Source organism: Euleptes europaea, chromosome 1, assembly GCF_029931775.1.
Source record: "Euleptes europaea isolate rEulEur1 chromosome 1, rEulEur1.hap1, whole genome shotgun sequence".
In the NCBI taxonomy this organism is placed as follows: Eukaryota; Metazoa; Chordata; class Lepidosauria; order Squamata; family Sphaerodactylidae; genus Euleptes; species Euleptes europaea.
The window spans coordinates 17,564,819-17,582,804 of NC_079312.1; the positions used below are offsets into that span (position 1 = coordinate 17,564,819).

General features: G+C 49.4%; 1 protein-coding gene across 1 annotated transcript; it reads left to right on the forward strand.

Moving 5' to 3' along the window:
• Positions 1–6,112: 6,112 nt before the first annotated feature.
• On the forward strand, positions 6,113–16,630 carry CENPA (centromere protein A). Its single transcript, XM_056846285.1, has 4 exons — positions 6,113–6,272; positions 8,409–8,512; positions 14,628–14,705; positions 16,499–16,630. Exons 1-4 carry the CDS (start codon positions 6,113–6,115, stop codon positions 16,628–16,630), a joined length of 474 nt encoding a protein of 157 aa, XP_056702263.1.
• The last annotated feature ends 1,356 nt before the right edge of the window (positions 16,631–17,986 follow it).

Consider the following 17,986-nt stretch of genomic DNA (forward strand, 5'->3'; position numbering starts at 1 on the left):
CATCAGGACACACCAAAGGAAAATATTTCCATTGTGCCAAAACATTCAAGGATTCGGTCACACCTTGCAGCCAGTTCACACTGTAAATAGAGTCTCGGGAAACCTTGATTGGGCAATAACTTCCTTTGATAGTTCCCAGTATCCTAGTCCTCAGAGAATCCGGTGCCATCACCAAATATGGATTTGGTTCATTGCCTATTCACAAGAGTTGGGTACCCCAAAATTTGATGTGGGCATCTTAGGAACTTGAAAAACAGATTTTAGCTCTTGTGCAGGGCTGGTGACTTAGGCTGTTACTGGCCTTAAAGAAAAAATTTGTTTAGGGACTTGTAAAGTATTATTCTATCTCTCGTTGATTGTATACAACCACCGAGAATCATTTCATTCAATTGTCACAGGGTATCTTTAGAGTTTGGCATTTGTATATACTTGTTTTGTGTACCTGTTTTGCTTTCAACCACTGTTCCCTGACCAGAGCTGATGAGATTTGTATGGGCCAAGACTGTAAATTGTATAAGTTCAATGGTTCTTGTAGGTTATCCGGGCTGTGTGACCGTGGTCTTGGTATTTTCTTTCCTGACATTTTGCCAGCAGCTACAAGAACCAAGGAACTCTGACCGTGAAAGCCTTCGACAATATTTTGTATAAGTTCAAGTTTTAGGACTTGCCATTGACTGTAGGTTTTACATTTAAGAATGATTTCTGGTCCTCAGTAAATTCAAGAATGCCACATCACTTGCAGCGTTTGTTCTTACAGTGGAATGAGAGTCCTCGTTCCCTAGTTTGCGACTGTCTTTTTGGGTACCACAGTTGGTTTTGAGAAGCGGTTCGCAAACTGCTGTTTGCATTAACCATAATGAGCAGAAACCCTGGTACAGATGCAAAAGTGCACTGTGCTTAGCGCTGAAGATGAAAGGGAGGAGTAAAATACTGTACAGAAAAACATACTCTGTGCCCCCTCTAAGTGAAATTCCTGATGAAAAAGAATGGGTTTGATCACCCTACTGAAGGCCTGACACGAGGAAATCTCACAGGTCTTGGCTGGCGTCTCATGGCAGTGGCGTGGGGACCATGACAAAAAGCTCAGTGTGAGGGAACCACCATTTTAGGCACTACCAGGGAAGCCACATTCAGTAGGCTTTCCTGAGACTATTCCAGTAGAATAGCCATGTAAGTCTGTGGTAGCAAAACAAAATGGAAGTCCAGTGGCACCTTTAAAGACTAAGAACATTTATTCCAGTATGAGTTCTTGTGAGACAGAGCTCACTTCTTCAGATAACAGTGGCAAGAAATAAAATTGTTTACCTTATTAAAAAAATTACAGAAGGGGGAGGGGAAAGAGGAAGGAGATGAGCAGAGAGAGGCCTAGTTACACATCCCCACATAGAGAATTTCACCTCACATTATCCTAGGTCCCTCTCTGTTCAATTCCTCCCATTCCCCTCCCCAACCTGTAATTTTCTGTTTCTGTAACAAGGTATCTGAAGAAGTGAGCTGTGACCCATGAAAGCTCATACCTTACCAGAAATTTTGTTAGTCTTTAAGGTGCTACTGGACTCTTGCTCTTTTCTACAGCTACAGACAGACTAACATCTCTCATCGTAAGGTAAACAAGTTTCTTCCTTCTTGTTGTATCTAAAGAAGTGACCTTGGTCTCACAAAAGCTCATACTGGAATAAAGGTTGTTGGTCTTTAAAGGCACCACTGGACTTCTGTTTTGTTTTCCTGGAATGAGCATATCTTGCACAAGGATTAATAGGAGAGGTGGTTCTTTAGAAAAGTAAACCTCAGGTTCTGAAGGCCATTCAAGAGAAGCCCCGGGAACTGGAAATGGACCCAGAGCACGTTGGAAGCTAGTGTTGCTGCCTTTAAAACATGTTACATGATTGAAGAACTTGATTCCGTTGAAAGCCAGGTGTGTGCGTTGTGTGTTAAGTGCCATCAGATCACTTCCGACTCATGGCGACCCTATGAATCAATGTCCTCCAAAATGTCCTATCCTTAACAGCCTTGCTCAGGTCTTGCAAACTGAGGGTCGTGGCTTCCTTGACAGAGTCAATCCATCTCATGTTGGGTCTTCCTCTTTTCCTAGCATTGAAAGCCAGGTGTCTTAACTGGCAGCCGAGGTAATTACACCAGCACTGAAGGAACACGGCCTTGCTTTTCCACTCCAGCCAGTAACCAAAAGAATTCAGGACAAAAAAGGTCGAGTGTTCGCCCACACGCACGTACAGACACACACTCAGGAAATGATGCCTCTTATCTGATTACCTTCAACTCTCTTAGAAACCAAATCAATCAGTAAGTCCAGTGGAACATTAAAGATTTAACAATTTACTTCTGCATAAAATTTGTGTTTGCTTCATCAGACGCACAGAGCGTACATCCAGAGCATGCACACCATGCATTGGATGGGGTGACCTCTGTCTCACAAAGGCTTATGTGGTAATACATTTTGTTTGCCTTTCCAGGTGCCCTGTTCTGTTTTTCTGCAACAGACTGATACAGCTGCTAGTCTGTAATCTTTTTTAAACTGCTTCTGTTCCTGGGGCGTGTTTTAGGGTTGCCAGCTTCGGGTTGGGAAATACCTGGAGCCTGAGGAGGATGGAATTTGGGATGGGGAGGGACTTCAATGAACACATATGAAGCTGCCTTATACTGAATCAGACCCTTGGCCCATCAAAGTCAGTATTGTCCACTCAGACCAGCAGCGGCTCTCCAGTGTGTTAGGCAGAGGTCTTTCACATCACCTACTTGCCTGGTCCCTTTAACTGGAGATGCCGGGGATTGAACCTGGGACCTTCTGCATGCCAGGCAGATGCTCTACCCACTGAGCCACAGCCCCTCCCCTGTTCCATAGAGTCCAATTGCCAAAGCAGCCATTTTCTCCAGGTGAACTGATCTCTATTGGCTTAGGGTTGCCAGGCCCCTCTTCGCAACCAGTGGGGGGTTTGGGGGGCGGAGCCTGAGGAGGGCGGGGTTTGGGGAGGGACTTCAATGCCAGAGTCCAATGGCCAAAGCTACCATTTTCTCCAGGGGAACTGATCTCTATTGGCTGGAGATTAGTTGTAATAGCAGGAGATCTCCAGCTAGTACCTGGAGGATCTTACAATCACTATATGAAGCAAAGTGTATTAAAGTGCATGAGGTGACTATAAATACATACATACATACATATATACAATTTCACTAAACAGTATTTATTTATTTATTTATTTATAGTCACCTCATGCACTTTAATACACTTTGCTTCATATAGTGATTGTAAGTTTCTTCAGCCATACTCTGTGCTTATTTCCTAACCTTTGGTAACAGTACAATGGTGTTTATTTTGGTTGCTCAGTACCTGGAGGATGGCAACCCTAAGATCAGCTGTAATAGCAGGAGATCTCCAGCCACCACCTGGAGGTTGGCAACCCTAGTGTGTTTATGGGAAAAGAGCCCTTTGACCCGTGCTTTAGCCTGATGACAGAGTGGGCAGAACTGATACCTTCCTCACTTTCCAAAACGCCCAACGGGCCCTGCTAAACTGCCCTTTTGCCAACTTGCTGAACGGAGGAAACAATTTTTGTTTTTTAAACCCGACCGCTCCTTTGGCGCCTCGTGATTGGCTCCTGCTCCTCCGAGCCGCGTTCAAATGAGCCAATCCGGCGCTCCCGACCGCCTCCCCTGGCCCGTGCTAAAGCCGACCAATCCGCAGCAACAAAACACAGTCTCGTTCTAAGGGGCGTCTTCATTGGCCGCTCGGTCCCAGAGCCGCGTCCTCCTCCCTCCCTCCCTCGCGGATGGGAAGGCGAAGCGCGATAGGTCGGCGGCCGGGCATGGGGGCGGGCTCTCCCGTGTGGCGCGTAATTCGAATTCGAGAGAGGAGGGGAGTCCCGGGCTCTGCCGGGGTCGCTGCTGGAGGCGGGGAGCGCGGAGAGTTGTCGCGCGCTCCAATCAGGTTCTTTAACTGGGAAACTAATGTAGCTCTATAGATGGGGTTTGCAAGACCTGAGCAAGGCTGTTAAAGGCAGGGCGTTTTGGAGGACCTTGGGCTACTTATGCACGGGAGGTTTTTAGGCACGGCTGGCAAGGGAAGGCTGGGGAGGGGCCGCGGGGCTTGCAAGCCCCGCCCTCCCGCCCCGCTTCCCTGGGAGGGGGTCGGGGCTCGGTTTGCAGAGCATCTGCTATGCATGCAGAAGGTCCCAGGTTCACCCCCAGGGGTCCGCGAGAACTAAATTAAGGTCCGCGAAACAAAGTTATAAACCCATAATAAATTAATATTTTCAATTAAAAGTTCTCTGTTATAATATATATATATTCAAATATTATTCTAAGTTTAATATTTAACTAACAGTTATGATTAACGTTTATTTTCAAATTCTCTGCATTTTTATTTTGAACCTTGGGGTCCCTGCACAAAAAAGTCCTAGTGGTCCCTGGTCAAAAAAAGGTTGGGAACCACTGAGTTAAAGGGACCAGGCAAGGAGGCGATGTGAGCGACCTCTGCCTGAGACCCTGGAGAGCCTCCAATGGACCGAGGGTCTCATTCAGTATAAAAGAGCAAGAGTCCAGTAGCACCTTAAAGACTAACAGGCTATCTGAAGAAGTGAGCTGTGGCTCACGAAAGCTCATACCCTGCCAGAAAATATTTTTGTTAGTCTTCAAGGACTCTTGCTCTTTTCTACTACTGCAGACAGACTAACACGGCTACCCACTGTGAATTATCATTCAGTATAAGGCGGCTTCAAGGTTTTGCCTTGAGTTTGCCTCTCTATAGATGCACGTTTCCTCCCCATCTGAATTCTCGAAACTACATGGGGGCTTATTTTTGAGTTTTAAGAATTTGGATGGGGGAAATGTGCATGTAGAGAACGCAAATTCAAGGCGAAACCTCCCGTGTATAAATGGCCATTGATTCATAGGGTCACCATGAGTCGGAAGTGACTTGACAGCACTTACCACACGCATAGATGGTATTAAGGAAATGCAATATAATGCAATATGCCTAGCTCCTTAAAACATCACTTTAAACCTTCGAGTGGAATATTTTTATTAAATGCATGCACACGGTTACTGGGATATTGTATTTAATACACATTCTTGTTTGTGTGTGTAAAAATCTCCAGATGGATAATTGTGTTAGTCTGTAGGAGCAAACTAAAGCAGGAGTCCAGAGGCAGCTTATACTGGAATAAAACTTGTTAGACTTTCAGGTCCCTTTTGGTCCTTGTAGAGTAGGGCAAGGAATAATAACCCAGAGGGAGAAAACAGTATTGTTTTGTTGACATTTTACTTAAGGAAGAATCAAACCAGCTTACAATCACCCTCCCTTCCCCTCCCCACAACAGACACCCTGTGAGGTAGGTGGGGCTGAGAGAAAGCTGTGACTCACCCAAGGTCACCCAGCTGGCTTCATGTGCAGGAGTGGGGAAACAAATCCAGTTCACTAGATTAGCCTCCGCCACTCATGTGGAGGAGTGGGGAGTCAAACCTGGTTCTCCAGATCAGAGGCTACCGCTCCAAGCCACCGCTCTTAAGCACGACACCATGCTGGTGGGACTTCAGAGCCATAGAGTCCAATTGCCAAAGTGGCCATTTTCTCCAGGTGAACAAATCTCTTTTTTTTAATAGAATTTTTATTAACAGAATTTTTTTTAACAATAGAGAAATTGCACAAAAAATAAAAAGAAAGAAGATTTTAAACAAAATCAAAATAGGTTAACATAAAAAAGAAAGGTAAAATAGAATTGAAAATGAAAGTCCCTTTCCCTCCCTTGTATTATGTGCCCACCCACCACCCGTTGTGACTTCCAGAGAAGTACCCCTTAGCTTTATATAATCCATTATTTATTCTTCAGGTGAACTGATCTCTATAAGCTGGAGATCAGCTGTAATAGCAGGAGATCTCCAGCTAGTACCTGGAGGCTGGCAACCCTATCATATCCCCACTTGTGGGACACAGTCTCAGCCTGTCAACCTGTCCTACCTCACAAGATTGTTGTGAGGGGTGAAATGAAGGAAGGCAGAACTATGTGTGCCACCTGAGCTCCTTTGAAGGAAGGGCAGGATAAAAAAAATGAAAGATCGACAGGGCATTGTCTCCCCTTTGCATTCCTAGCCAGGGACCATGCGGCGTCGCTCTCCAGCGGGCCCGAGCTCCAGGAGAGATCCCCCCACCTCGCCTCGGCGCCGCGGACAAGCTTCGCCACGGCGCAGCGGACCAGCAACTCCACGACGAGGAACGCCACGCCGCCACCCGCGGGGAGAGCCGGCTCAAGGACGGCCAGGTAAACACTCCCGAATCCCAGCTTTGGAGGCCAAAGCGAGTCGATTAAAAAGGAACCTGCGGCCTTTCATCACCTCGCCTGCCTCTTTAGAACAGCCTCAAATTTATCTATCACTTCATTATCTCGCCCTCCCTGTAAGGAAACTCAGGGTGGTGTGCATGCTTTCCTTCCCCCCCCCACTTCACAACAGCCCTGTGAGGTAGCTGAAAGGGTATGAGTTAGCGGCAACGCAGCGAGCCTCTGGGCCGAGTGGGGATTTGAACCCAAGCCTCCGTGGTCAAAATCTCAGGCGTGGGGAGGTCTCCCAGCGGGGTCGAAACGGATTTAACCCAGCAGTAATTAGTTTACATTGAGCAAAAGGTTTGGGAATACGTAACCAATATATGGATAAAAGTGTTAGGGCTGACCTTTTCTTAAAACCCCCCCCCACACACACACACAAAACATCAGGATAGTGCTTGGGGAATTTGAAATATACCTCTGACTTTGATTAAAGAGACTCATGGCTGTAACCGGTCATTGTGGAGGTTTTTTTTTGTCGGCATTCTTTAGCTTAATCTGTACCAAGCCAGGACCGTTGCAAGCAAGCGAACGATTGTCCGTTGCCAACCCGATGAGTCCGCTTTGAGGCCTGCAGGCCTTGAATGGTGGAGCTGAACGTTGAGCGCAGTCTGGGGCTAGTTAGCCACCCCGTTGTTTTCGTTGTGGCTCAGAGAAACATTTCTTAAAAAAAAAAAAATCTTCAAAAACCCAGGCTCATCTCGGAAAATGCCAAGATTTACAGAGAGCGGACTTTCCTACCGCTCTTAAGGCGTTGCCTTCAGTTGAAGTGTCTGTCTGTCTAGCTTGGTAGAAGAAGAAGAGTTGGTATTTATATGCCGACTTTCTCTACCACTTAAGGCAGAATCGAACCAGCTTACGATCACCTTCCCTTCCCCTCCCCACCACAGACACCCTGTGAGGTGTGTGGGGCTGAGAAAGCGTGACTTGCCCAAGGTCACCCAGCTGGCTTCGTGTGTAGGAGCGGGGAAACCAACCTGGTTCACCAGATTAGCGTCCGCCGCTCATGCGGACGAGTGGGGAATCAAACCCGGTTCTCCAGATCAGACTCCACCGTTCCAAGCCACCGCTCTTAACCACTACACCACGCTGGCGCTCACACCACACTGGCCTGCTCAGCCTGGGATGGGCTTGACCACTGTTATGATTGAAGACTTTTTTGTCCCCACCTTTCCTCCGAGGAGTGATGTACTCTGTGATATTATCCTCACAACCAGCCTGTGAGGCGGGTCTTCCAGGCTGAGCAGGGATTTGAACCCAGCCCCAGTTTGATGCTCGGAACCAGGGATCCCCAGCGTTGTGCCTGTGGGCTCCATGGTGCCCACCGGGACATTTCCTGGCACCCGCCAAGTGCTTTTAGAAAGTGGATGGGGCCGGGTGGGGCTTTGGCCCGGCTAGGCCTCTGACTGGCTGTTGGAGGTTTCATTGGCTGCTTAGCTTCCAAGCTCTGACGAGATTAGACTTATCTGGGCTGCTAAAGATGATCTTCCAGATACCTCGGGTGTATATAGGAACGGCCCTGCTGGATCAGACCAAGGCCCATCAAGTCCAGCAGTCTGTTCACACAGCGGCCAACCAGGGGCCTCTAGGAAGCCCCACAAACAAGACGACTGCAGCAGCACCATCCTGCCTGGGTTCCACAGCACCCACGATAATAGGCATGCTCCTCTGATCCTGGAGAGAATAGGTATGCATCACGACTAGTATCCATTTTAACGAATAGCCATGAATACCCCTTTCCTCCATATATGTGTCCACTCCCCTCTTAAAGCCTTCCAAGTTGGCAGCCATCAGCACATCCTGGGGCAGGGAGTTCCACAATTTAACTATGCGTTGTATGAAGAAATGCTTCCTTTTATCTGCTTTGAATCTCTCACCTTCCAGCTTCAGCAGATGACCCCGCGTCCTAGTATTTTGAGAGAGGGAGAAAAGCTCCTCCCTGTCTTCAGTGAGCCTTCTCCAAGCGGGCCTCCTCCCCTCAAAGATCCATTTCCTTCCCCTCCCCGCTTTGAGGCTATCCTAGCTTCCTTTCCTAGAACTGACGCTGCATGTTCTGGCACTCCTCTCCCCATGCAGCGCGCCGGCGAAGATACAGGCCTGGCCAACGGGCCATGCTGGAGATCCGGCGGTTCCAGAAGAGCACCAACCTCCTCATCCAGAAGCTGCCCTTTGCGCGCTTGGTGAGTCTGCAAAAGGGGTCGCCGGCCTTTTTGAGCCTGTGGCCACCTTTGGAACTCTGGCCCAGGGTGGCGGGCGGGCCCGATTGCAAAATGGCTGCCGTGGGAGGCGGAGCCAGGCACACACCCCTAGGACGCTCGAGTGCCGGGGAGGCAGGGTGGTCAGCTTTAAAAATGTGCTGGGAAAGATGAGCGAGAGATAACTACAGCGACACCGGTGACAGCTGCCGTTTAAATGGTTTTGAAAATACGCGCAGCCAATCAGATGCCTTGCTGGGCAAAAAGTCTCACCTGGCCCCACCCACTTTCTAAAAAACACACTTGGTGGGGAGTGGTCGGGGACCCCTGGTCTACGAGTTGGCCGAGTGCCCTCTGCATTCACAGAGGGCTTATTCCCCGGATCCCTGTGAATGGAGAAATCTGTGGATCCCAGGCTGCCGGGGAAGGTGGTGGGGGGGTCTGCTGTCTCCCCTTAACAAAGCAACCACGTTTCCTGTGAAACATAACCAGATAATGATAACAAACGATGCTGCGGTGGTGGTGGTGGGGAAACAGGCCAGAGAATCTCCAGTAATGCCACTAAAGTGCTGGCCAGTGTTTTATTCCTGCTCATTCCAGGTTTCCCCCACTCTTTGCCACACTGCGTTACTTGCTTCTCTTTCGGGCACCATAATTTGAGGTTTCGAATTGAGGTTTCGAATTGGGCGCAAGAGAAGGGAAGGATGACGCACCTTTGTCGTTCTGCAAACTATGTAAAACAATTGTTCCGGAGAGCATTTCTGTAAAGCAGTGGTTCCCAACCTTTGTTTGACCAGGGACCACTAGGACTTTTGTGTTCGGTGCAGGGACCCCAAGGTTCAAAATAAAAATTCTGAGAATTTGAAAATAAACTTTAATCATAACTGTTAGCTAAACATTAAACTTAGATTTGAGTATATATTTTTATAATAGAGAACTTTTAATTGAAAATATTAATTTATTATGGGTTTATAACTTTGTTTCGCGGATCTTAATTTAGTTCTCGCTGACCCCTGGGGGTCCATGGACCCCCAGTTGGGAACCAGTGCTGTAAAGGGAACAGGGCGATGCTGTGACGGAACGGCTCAGGAAGGGGCTTCATCGGGGAGGGGACTGCGGACTATACCACTGTGTACCGGGCATATTATCTGTCTGCTGCAAATATTATCCTGTGGTCACTGCCTTATTTTCTAGTGATTTAATACCATTTTTCTGCAACGTATCTGTACTCTGAATCATGTCTCATATTTTATGCTGGTTTCAAATTTCTAGAATCCTATCCTATTGACAGTATCAACTTACACCAGGGGTCCCCAACATAGTGCCCAGGGGCACCATGATGCCCGCTGACGCTGTGCCTGGCGCCTGCCAAGTGTTTTTAGGGTGGGTCCGGCTTTCACCCAGCAAGTCTTCTGATTGGCTGTGTAGATTTTTTAAAACACTGCTTTTGCGGCAGCTGCCACCAGAACACAAAAATCTTCGCTGTGTGACTGAAGGTAAGCTGCAGCAGCCATTTTGCGGCTGCGCCCACCACGCTGTCTCAGGATTCCACTGTGTAATCCACTTTGAGTCTGTAGTCCGCCTTCCTCACCGAAATAGAGTAAATAAAATAAGGGGTCGGGCCAAAGCCGTCAAGGAAAAGGTCTGTTTAGAGCAAGGGGTCCCCACTGTGGTGCACCTGGGTGCCCTAGTACCTGCCAGCGCTTTGCCTGGCACCTGCCAAGTGTTTTTAGGAAATGGGTGGGGCCAGGAAGGGGTTTTGCTCAGCGAGGCTGCTGGTTGACTACTGGAGATTTGATTGGCTGTGCAGATTTTAAAAAAAATGTTGCATTGGCAGCCCCTGCCACCACAGTACAAGGATCTGCGCTGTATTACTAAAGTTAAGCAGTGGCAGTAATTTTGTGGCTGGCTCCTCCTCCTGTGGCAGCCATTTTGGGGCTGGCTCCTCCTCCTGCGGCAGCCATTTTGGGGCTGGCTCCTCCTCCTCCTCCTGCGGCAACCATTTTGGGGCTGGCTCCTCCTCCTGCGGCAGCTTTTTGGGGCTGGCTCCTCCTCCTCCTGTGGCAGCCATTTTGGGGCTGGCTCCTTCTCCTGTGGCAGCCATTTTGGGGCTGGCTCCTCCTCCTGCGGCAGCCATTTTGGGGCTGGCTCCTCCTCCTGTGGCAGCCATTTTGGGGCTGGCTCCTCCTCCTGTGGCAGCCATTTTGGGGCTGGCTTCTCCTTAGGCAGCCATTTTGGGGCTGGCTTCTCCTCCTCCTGCGGCAGCCATTTTGGGGCTGGCTCCTCCTCCTCCTGCGGCAGCCATTTTGTGGCTGGCTCCTCCTCCTCCTGCGGCAGCCATTTTGTGGCTGGCTCCTCCTCCTCCTGCGGCAGCCATTTTGGGGCTGGCTCCTCCTCCTCCTGTGGCAGCCATTTTGGGGCTGGCTCCTCCTCCTGCGGCAGCCATTTTGGGGCTGGCTTCTCCTTAGGCAGCCATTTTGGGGCTGGCTCCTCCTCCTCCTGCGGCAGCCATTTTGGGGCTGGCTCCTCCTCCTCCTGCGGCAGCCATTTTGGGGCTGGCTCCTCCTCCTGCGGCAGCCATTTTGGGGCTGGCTTCTCCTTAGGCAGCCATTTTGGGGCTGGCTCCTCCTCCTCCTGCGGCAGCCATTTTGGGGCTGGCTCCTCCTCCTCCTGCGGCAGCCATTTTGGGGCTGGCTCCTCCTCCTGCGGCAGCCATTTTGGGGCTGGCTTCTCCTTAGGCAGCCATTTTGGGGCTGGCTCCTCCTCCTGCAACAGCCATTTTGGGGCTGGCTCCTCCTCCTCCTGCGGCAGCCATTTTGTGGCTGCGCCCACCATGCTGGGTCAGAATTCCAAATGTGCCCTCGGGCTCAAAAAGGTTGAGGGACCCACTGGTTTCGAGGAAGTCCGTGAGAAGGCAGCATGGGAGTGCTCCTGGACTGGGGCAGAGGGGACATTCCCAGGCATAAGGGGCAGTCACGGAGGAAGGGCGGAGCCCTTTGAGGAAGCCAGAGAAGGCCAGACAGGGACGTTGAGAAGCCAGGCTCCTGGGCGGGGAAATGTCAGGATAGGATAGAGAGAAATGAGGAATGGCATGTTCTTGCCCCCTTTATCTTCTCCTCCTTACTCCCATTCCTCTACTCCCCCCCCCACTTCCCGGTGAACTTTAGACTGGAACCCCCTGAGGGCAGAGACCCACCTCCTTGGTTGTTACCCGACACCATGCTGTACACATTGAGGGCACAGTAAGAAGTCTTTGCATTGGATTCAGCAGATTGGAAGTGAGTGCAGGGGTTTTCAGGAAGGAAATCCCGTTGTCGGGAAATAAGAGAGGTGGACGATTTTGGCAGTGGACTGCCGGAGAGGAGGGAAAGGACTGAGGCACAGTAAGTGGAAACCAGGGAACACACACATGAAGCTGCCTTATACTGAATCAGACCCTGGGTCCATCAAAGTCAGTATTGTCTACTCCAGGGGTGGGGAACCTCAGGCCCGGGGGCCGTTTAAGGCCCGCGAAATCATTTGGTCTGGCCCTTTATGGGTCCTGGCAGATCTCTAGCTCAGAAGGATCTAAGACTGGCGATCCGCCCCCTCCCGCAGACAGGAATAGCCTCTATTCAAGGCGGATGTGAGTTTGTTTTGCTGAAAAAAGGAACCTTTCCCCCCCTTGCAGAAGAGTCATTAGCTATGGAGCTGCTAGGACCGCCCAAGAATACAGCAGGCTAATTTTTAAGTTGATAATATTGTATGGCCCGCAAATGATATTCTAAAAATCCAAATGGCCCTTGGCAGAAAAAAGGTTCCCCACCCCTGGTCTACTCAGACCAGCAGTGGCTCTCCAGGGTCTCAGGCAGGGGTCTTTCACATCACCCACTTGCCTAGTCCTTTTAACTGGAGATGTCGGGGACTGAACCTGGGGCCTTCTGCATGCCAAGCAGAGGCTCGACCACTGAGCCACGGTCCCTCCCAGGGAAGAGAGCGTTGCGGTCACCAGGGCCAAAGGGCCAGCTGAGAGCTCTGTGGGTCAAAGGAAATGGGCTGCAGTTCTGGACACAATCGGAGAGGGAGTCAGGCTTCCTTTTGCCCCGGGGGGCCTTGAGGGCATGTAGCCGGTTCCTGCAATTTAGCTTTTTGGGTGTTGTGCAAATTGGGTCTGAGCTCATTGGGCCCTGTCTGTCTCCACTAGGGGGTGCCGTTGGTCTGGTAGAAACGAGGCAGATGGCTCTCCTGTCCGCTGGAGAGAAGAGTTCAGGCTTTATTTTTTGTTTTTAAGGCAAACTTCTCTTCAAAAGTGATTCAGTGACGTGAGTTAAACGTTTCAGCCTAAAGCTATCCCACAATAGCTGGTTTAAAAAATAAAATGTTGGTTCTTTCTACATCTTCACTTGATGGGGGTGGAGTGATGTCCTATTTTGCTTCTGACGGGCTTGTGAACACTGAACATTTTCCCACCTATTCCCACCAACTCTTTCTTTAAACTTTAGTATATTTAGGGTTACCAGGTTTGAACGCCGGACGCTGGCCGGCCAGGGCGACAGGACACTTTCACCGCTCGCTCTCTTCCCCACCTGACAGCTGACAGGCGGGGAAGAGAGCGAGCGGGGAAAGAGGCTGGTGGCCCTGGCCGGCCGGCATCTGGCGTTTAAACCGGTCGCCGCCGGCCCTGCCCGTCAGTTGTCGAGCAGGGTGGGCAGCAACTGGTTTGAACGCCGAACGCTGGCCAGGGCCACCGGCCTCTTTCCCCGCTCGCTCTCTTCCCCGCCTGTCAGCTGTCGGGCGGGGAAGAGAGGGAGTGGTGAAAGAGTATTGTCGCCCTGGCCAGCCAGTGTCCGGCGTTCAAACCGGTCGGCGCCTACCCGGCCCAGTTTGAACGCCAGATGCTGGCTGGCCAGGGCGACAGGACTCTTTCGCCCCCATGTATAAGACGACCGCTATTTTTTTCTTAATTTTAGGTTCAAAAAAATAGGGGTCATCTTATACATGGGGGTGTCTTATAGACGGAAAAATACGGTAGATGCTAGGTGAAATCAGTGCTTCATGATGAATTTCTCTCCTGAAAAGTGTTCCATGGCTCAAAAAGTTTGGGAACCTCTGGTTGAAAGCATTTCACTCTCTGCTACCCCGTTTCTTTCCAAAAAGTTTCTTTTCTGCATGTTTTGGGCATCTGTATAACCCTACGGCTTTCCTTCCCTTAACTCGCTTATCCCTGAGGAGATGTCGGCGGACGAGATCAAAATTTGGTAAGCCTTGAGCGCCCTCATTCTCATTTAGAAAAGTGATCACGATGAATCGGTTCTTTGAACTTTACAGGAGACCGCTGCTTTTCTGGCAGGTGTTTTCCAGGATAACAAATATTAAAGCCAGAAGCTTGAACTGGCAAGCTGAGCGACGGAAGTTTAAATTGTGGGTTTTGAAAAATGCATGCAGAGAGGCAGGCAATGGCAAACCACCTCTGAACGTCTCATTCCTTGAAAACCCTATGGGGTTCACCATAAGTCGGCTGCAACTTGATGGCACTTAACTATTGTTATACTTTTGCCGTGTGTGGTCCCACCCATGTTTTTTTTTCTGCATGGGGGGATATTTAGAAGAAGAAGAAGAGTTGGTTTTTATATGCTGACTTTCTCTACCACTTAAGGGAGAATCAAACCAGCTTACAATCACCTTCCCTTCCCCTCCCAACAGACACCCTATGAGGTAGGTGGGGCTGAGAGTGTGACTAGCCCAAGGTCACCCAGCTGGCTTCGAGTGGAAGACTGGGGAAACAAATCCAGTTCACCAGATTAGCGTCCACCGCTCATGTGGAGGAGTGGGAATCAAACCCGGGTCTCCAGATCAGAGCCCACCGCTCCAAACCACTGCTCTTAACCACTTCGCCACGCTGGCCCACTTTGCAAGGCTGTTGTCTGGATTGCCTAGGTAGCGTTTGGGACCCTCCAAAGCTCTCCCGTTTAAAATCTCTAAGTGTTGTTTCGTGGTGTGGGCTGGACATCCGTCCCTCCTGTTGGCTTGTGTGGATGGAGGGAAGTCTTCTGAGCGTGGTGCTGGCCCGGTGGGCCTGCCCTGCGATTCTGATCTCTCTCTGTCTCTTCCCTCCCCGCAGGTGCGCGAGATCTGTCTGGACTACACCCGGGGGGTGGACATGAGGTGGCAGGCGATGGCCCTGCTTGCCCTACAGGAGGTAAGTGGTGGGATGGGGAGGGGCTAGGTCTGTATTTGCATGTCGTTGGGCCCAGCTTGACTCAATTGCCATCTTCCCACTGGCTTATTGGGGGACGGGAACACTGAGAAGGGAACTGGGAGGCATGGGTCCAAGTCCTGCCGTGGGTAATAGATAATTAAAGCTTGGTTCTCCAGCGTGGTGTCGTGGTTAGGAGCGGTGGACTCTGATCTGAAGAACTGGGTTTGTTTCCCCACTCCTCCTCCACCTGAAGCCTGGTGGGTGACCTTGGGCCAGTCACAGTTCTCTCCGAACTCTCTCAGCTCCACCTGCCTCGCAAGAGAGGTGGGCTTCCTAGAGGCACCTGGTTGGCCCCCTGTGTGAACAGACTGCTGGACTTGATGGGCCTTGGTCTGATCCAGCAGGGCTTTTCTTACGTTCTTAAGGGGCCTTCTGTGGGGAGGGGAAGGGAAGGCAATTGTAAGCCACTATGCGAGAGAGAGAGAGAGAGAGTGTAAAGTGCCGTCAAGTCGCAGCCGACTTATGGCAATCCCTTTATGGGGTTTTCAAGGCAAGAGACTAACAGAGGTGGTTTGCCAGGGTGGGTTGCAGTGGTCAGCCATGTCAGGGAGTTCAGTGTTTTGTTTTAATAAAAATTTTGTTGACAAAAAATTTTTTTTTAACAATAAAGAAATTACAAGAAAAAGAAAAAAAGATTTTAAACAAAATTAAGACAGGTTAACAAAAGAAACCCAAAAAGTAATATAGAGTTGAAAGTGAGAGTCCCTTTCCCTCCCTCGTGCTACATGCGCACCCACCCCCGTTGTGACTTCCAGAGAAGTACCCCTTAGCTTTATATAATCCATTATTTATTTAGTTTCCCTTTACTACAATATTTTATTTACAACTTTTTCGCAATCTTCGTAAAATCAATCTTTGCCGTGTTATCCCAGTGTACAAAGGTCTTACGCCAGTCTCTTTTAAACTCTTCTACATCATTTCCATGTAGTCTATTAGTTAATTTGGCCATTTGGTACAAAATAACATATTTTATCTCTCCAGTCCTTTAAAAGAAGCCTGGTTTCTCCCTTCCAGGTTTTAGCTATTATTATTCTTGCAGCCGCAAAACTATAATGACAAATTATCTTATCTGCCTTCTCCATTCCTTTTGGTAATAGGCCAATTAGGCAGGGTTCAGTGTGGAACTGAGTATGGGGCGAGATTGTCTTTGCACATGGCCCATTGGCCCCCAAAGGAGGAAGCAGCGGGCGTAGAAATATTGTCAAAGGCTTTCACGGTCAGAGTTCATTGGTTCTTGTGGGTTATCCGGGCTGGGTAACCGCCCTCTCTGCGCACAGAAAGCTCATAAGAACATAGGAAGAGCCTTCTGAGTCAGACCAGTGATCCATCTAGTCCAGCATCTAGTCTCTCACGGTGGCCAACCAGTCCCTCTGGAAGTCCTAACGGAGCGTAGAGGCCGAGGCCTTCCCCCGACGTTGACTCCTGGTGCTGGGATTCAGAGGTTTGCTGCCTCTGAAACGCAGAGGTTCCCTTTAGTCACCATGGCTAGAAACTCAAGTGAAAAAGCCTGGCTTGATTCGCTTGCTGAGGGGGTCAGTCCTTCTTCCTTTTTATTTTTTTATTTTCTTGCAACGGGGCTCTGCGAGAGAGAGAAATCCTCCTGACGTTTGCCGTGTGCACCGTCAGCTCTGTGAGGTGGCAACTTTTCCCCCCGCATCGTGGCATTTGCACGGGGCGCTGCGGTTTCCCTCCACTATTGACCAACCTGTCCTCGTTTCCCCCTGCTTTATTAGGCCGCTGAAGCGTTCCTTGTACACCTGATGGAGGACGCCTACCTCTGCGCCATTCATGCCAGACGCGTCACCCTCTTCCCCAAGGATATGCAGCTGGCTCGGCGGATCCGCGGCATTCGCGACAGCTTGTGATAGCGCCTCCTTCCCCTGAGCTGGGTGATCTGACTTCCAAGACTGAAAGTTGGGAAATAACTCTGCGGGGGAAAGCATACCGGGACTTGTTTTTGCCTAAAGCTTTCTTCGGGATGGAGGATGGAATTGTCCCCCTTGGTAACCGAGGTCCCATCAGAGGGCCTGATCCAGCCAAGAGATCAGCCGCAGTATTTTGAATTGCAGTGTTTTTATCGTTCCCGTTTCTTTCTTTTTTTAAAAGTACTTAATGGTTGGTTGGATTATGCTCATGGAGTTTTTAAAACTTTTTTGACTGTTTTTATAAGAGATTTTATATTGGCCCCTTGGTATGTCCCCATGTTTTTCTCTGTCTCCCCTCTGCCAGTACACAAATCTTAAAATCTTCCTTCTGTTCCTTTGTAACCCTTTTTAAAATTTCCTCCATTCCTGCCTTCACAGTTTTACCTCAGAAACAAGACAATAACGGGTGAGGCATTGGTTGAAACTCTCCAACTACTTTTGTGGAGATGTGACAGGGTGCGAATTCTTTTTTGAAGCCTGATCCCTGCCTGAAGATGAGGGGATACAAATTCCTGTCAGAAATGTAGCTGAGAAAGCCTCTGTGATGATAACGTGACCTGAAAAACCCCTCACTCAAACTTCTTCATGAATGCCAAGATAGTTCCTGAGAGAGAGGACTCATGGGAGTGAGACAAGATGGACATGAAATGGGCTTGACAACGAAGGAGCCATTCCAATCTAATTTTATGATACGGGTGGTTGAATAAAGTGGGTTCCGTTATCTTTATGTCTTGTCTGTCCTTGCTGGATATGGGTGGATGTCATTGTGTTCTTGATTTACTGGCTTTGTGAGGTCAGGGTCTTCACCCAATGCCTCATAAATTTGGAGCCACGAGTTCTAATCCTGTAGTCGGGAGGACTGTCAAACTCTCTGAGGAAGGGCACAATGCCACATCTGTTGAAGTATCCCCTGAATACCTGCCCTGGAAGCAGATATATACAGAGATACCGTCTTCAGGGTTGTGTTTATTCAGTTATGGCTGCAAACCTTTTCATTCTGCCTGTTTTTTGTCGATGGCATTTCCAGTGCGTTTCTTACACCACTTACACACGGTGTGTCAAAATATCCGTAAAAAGTGTAAATTTAGTATGGAATTAGAGGTGAGGAAATTAAAAAGCACTAGAATGATGGCACTTGGGTTCGATTTTTGCATAAAGGAAAAACAAAAGCAGTGATTTCTCCTTCAGTCAAACCAGCAGTGGTGGAAAAATTCTCCCTATGTCTCAGGGAATTCTGGAGCAAGTTCTGGTGTATGCGCATGATGTTCACATGTGACCATTGCCAAATGTTAGGCT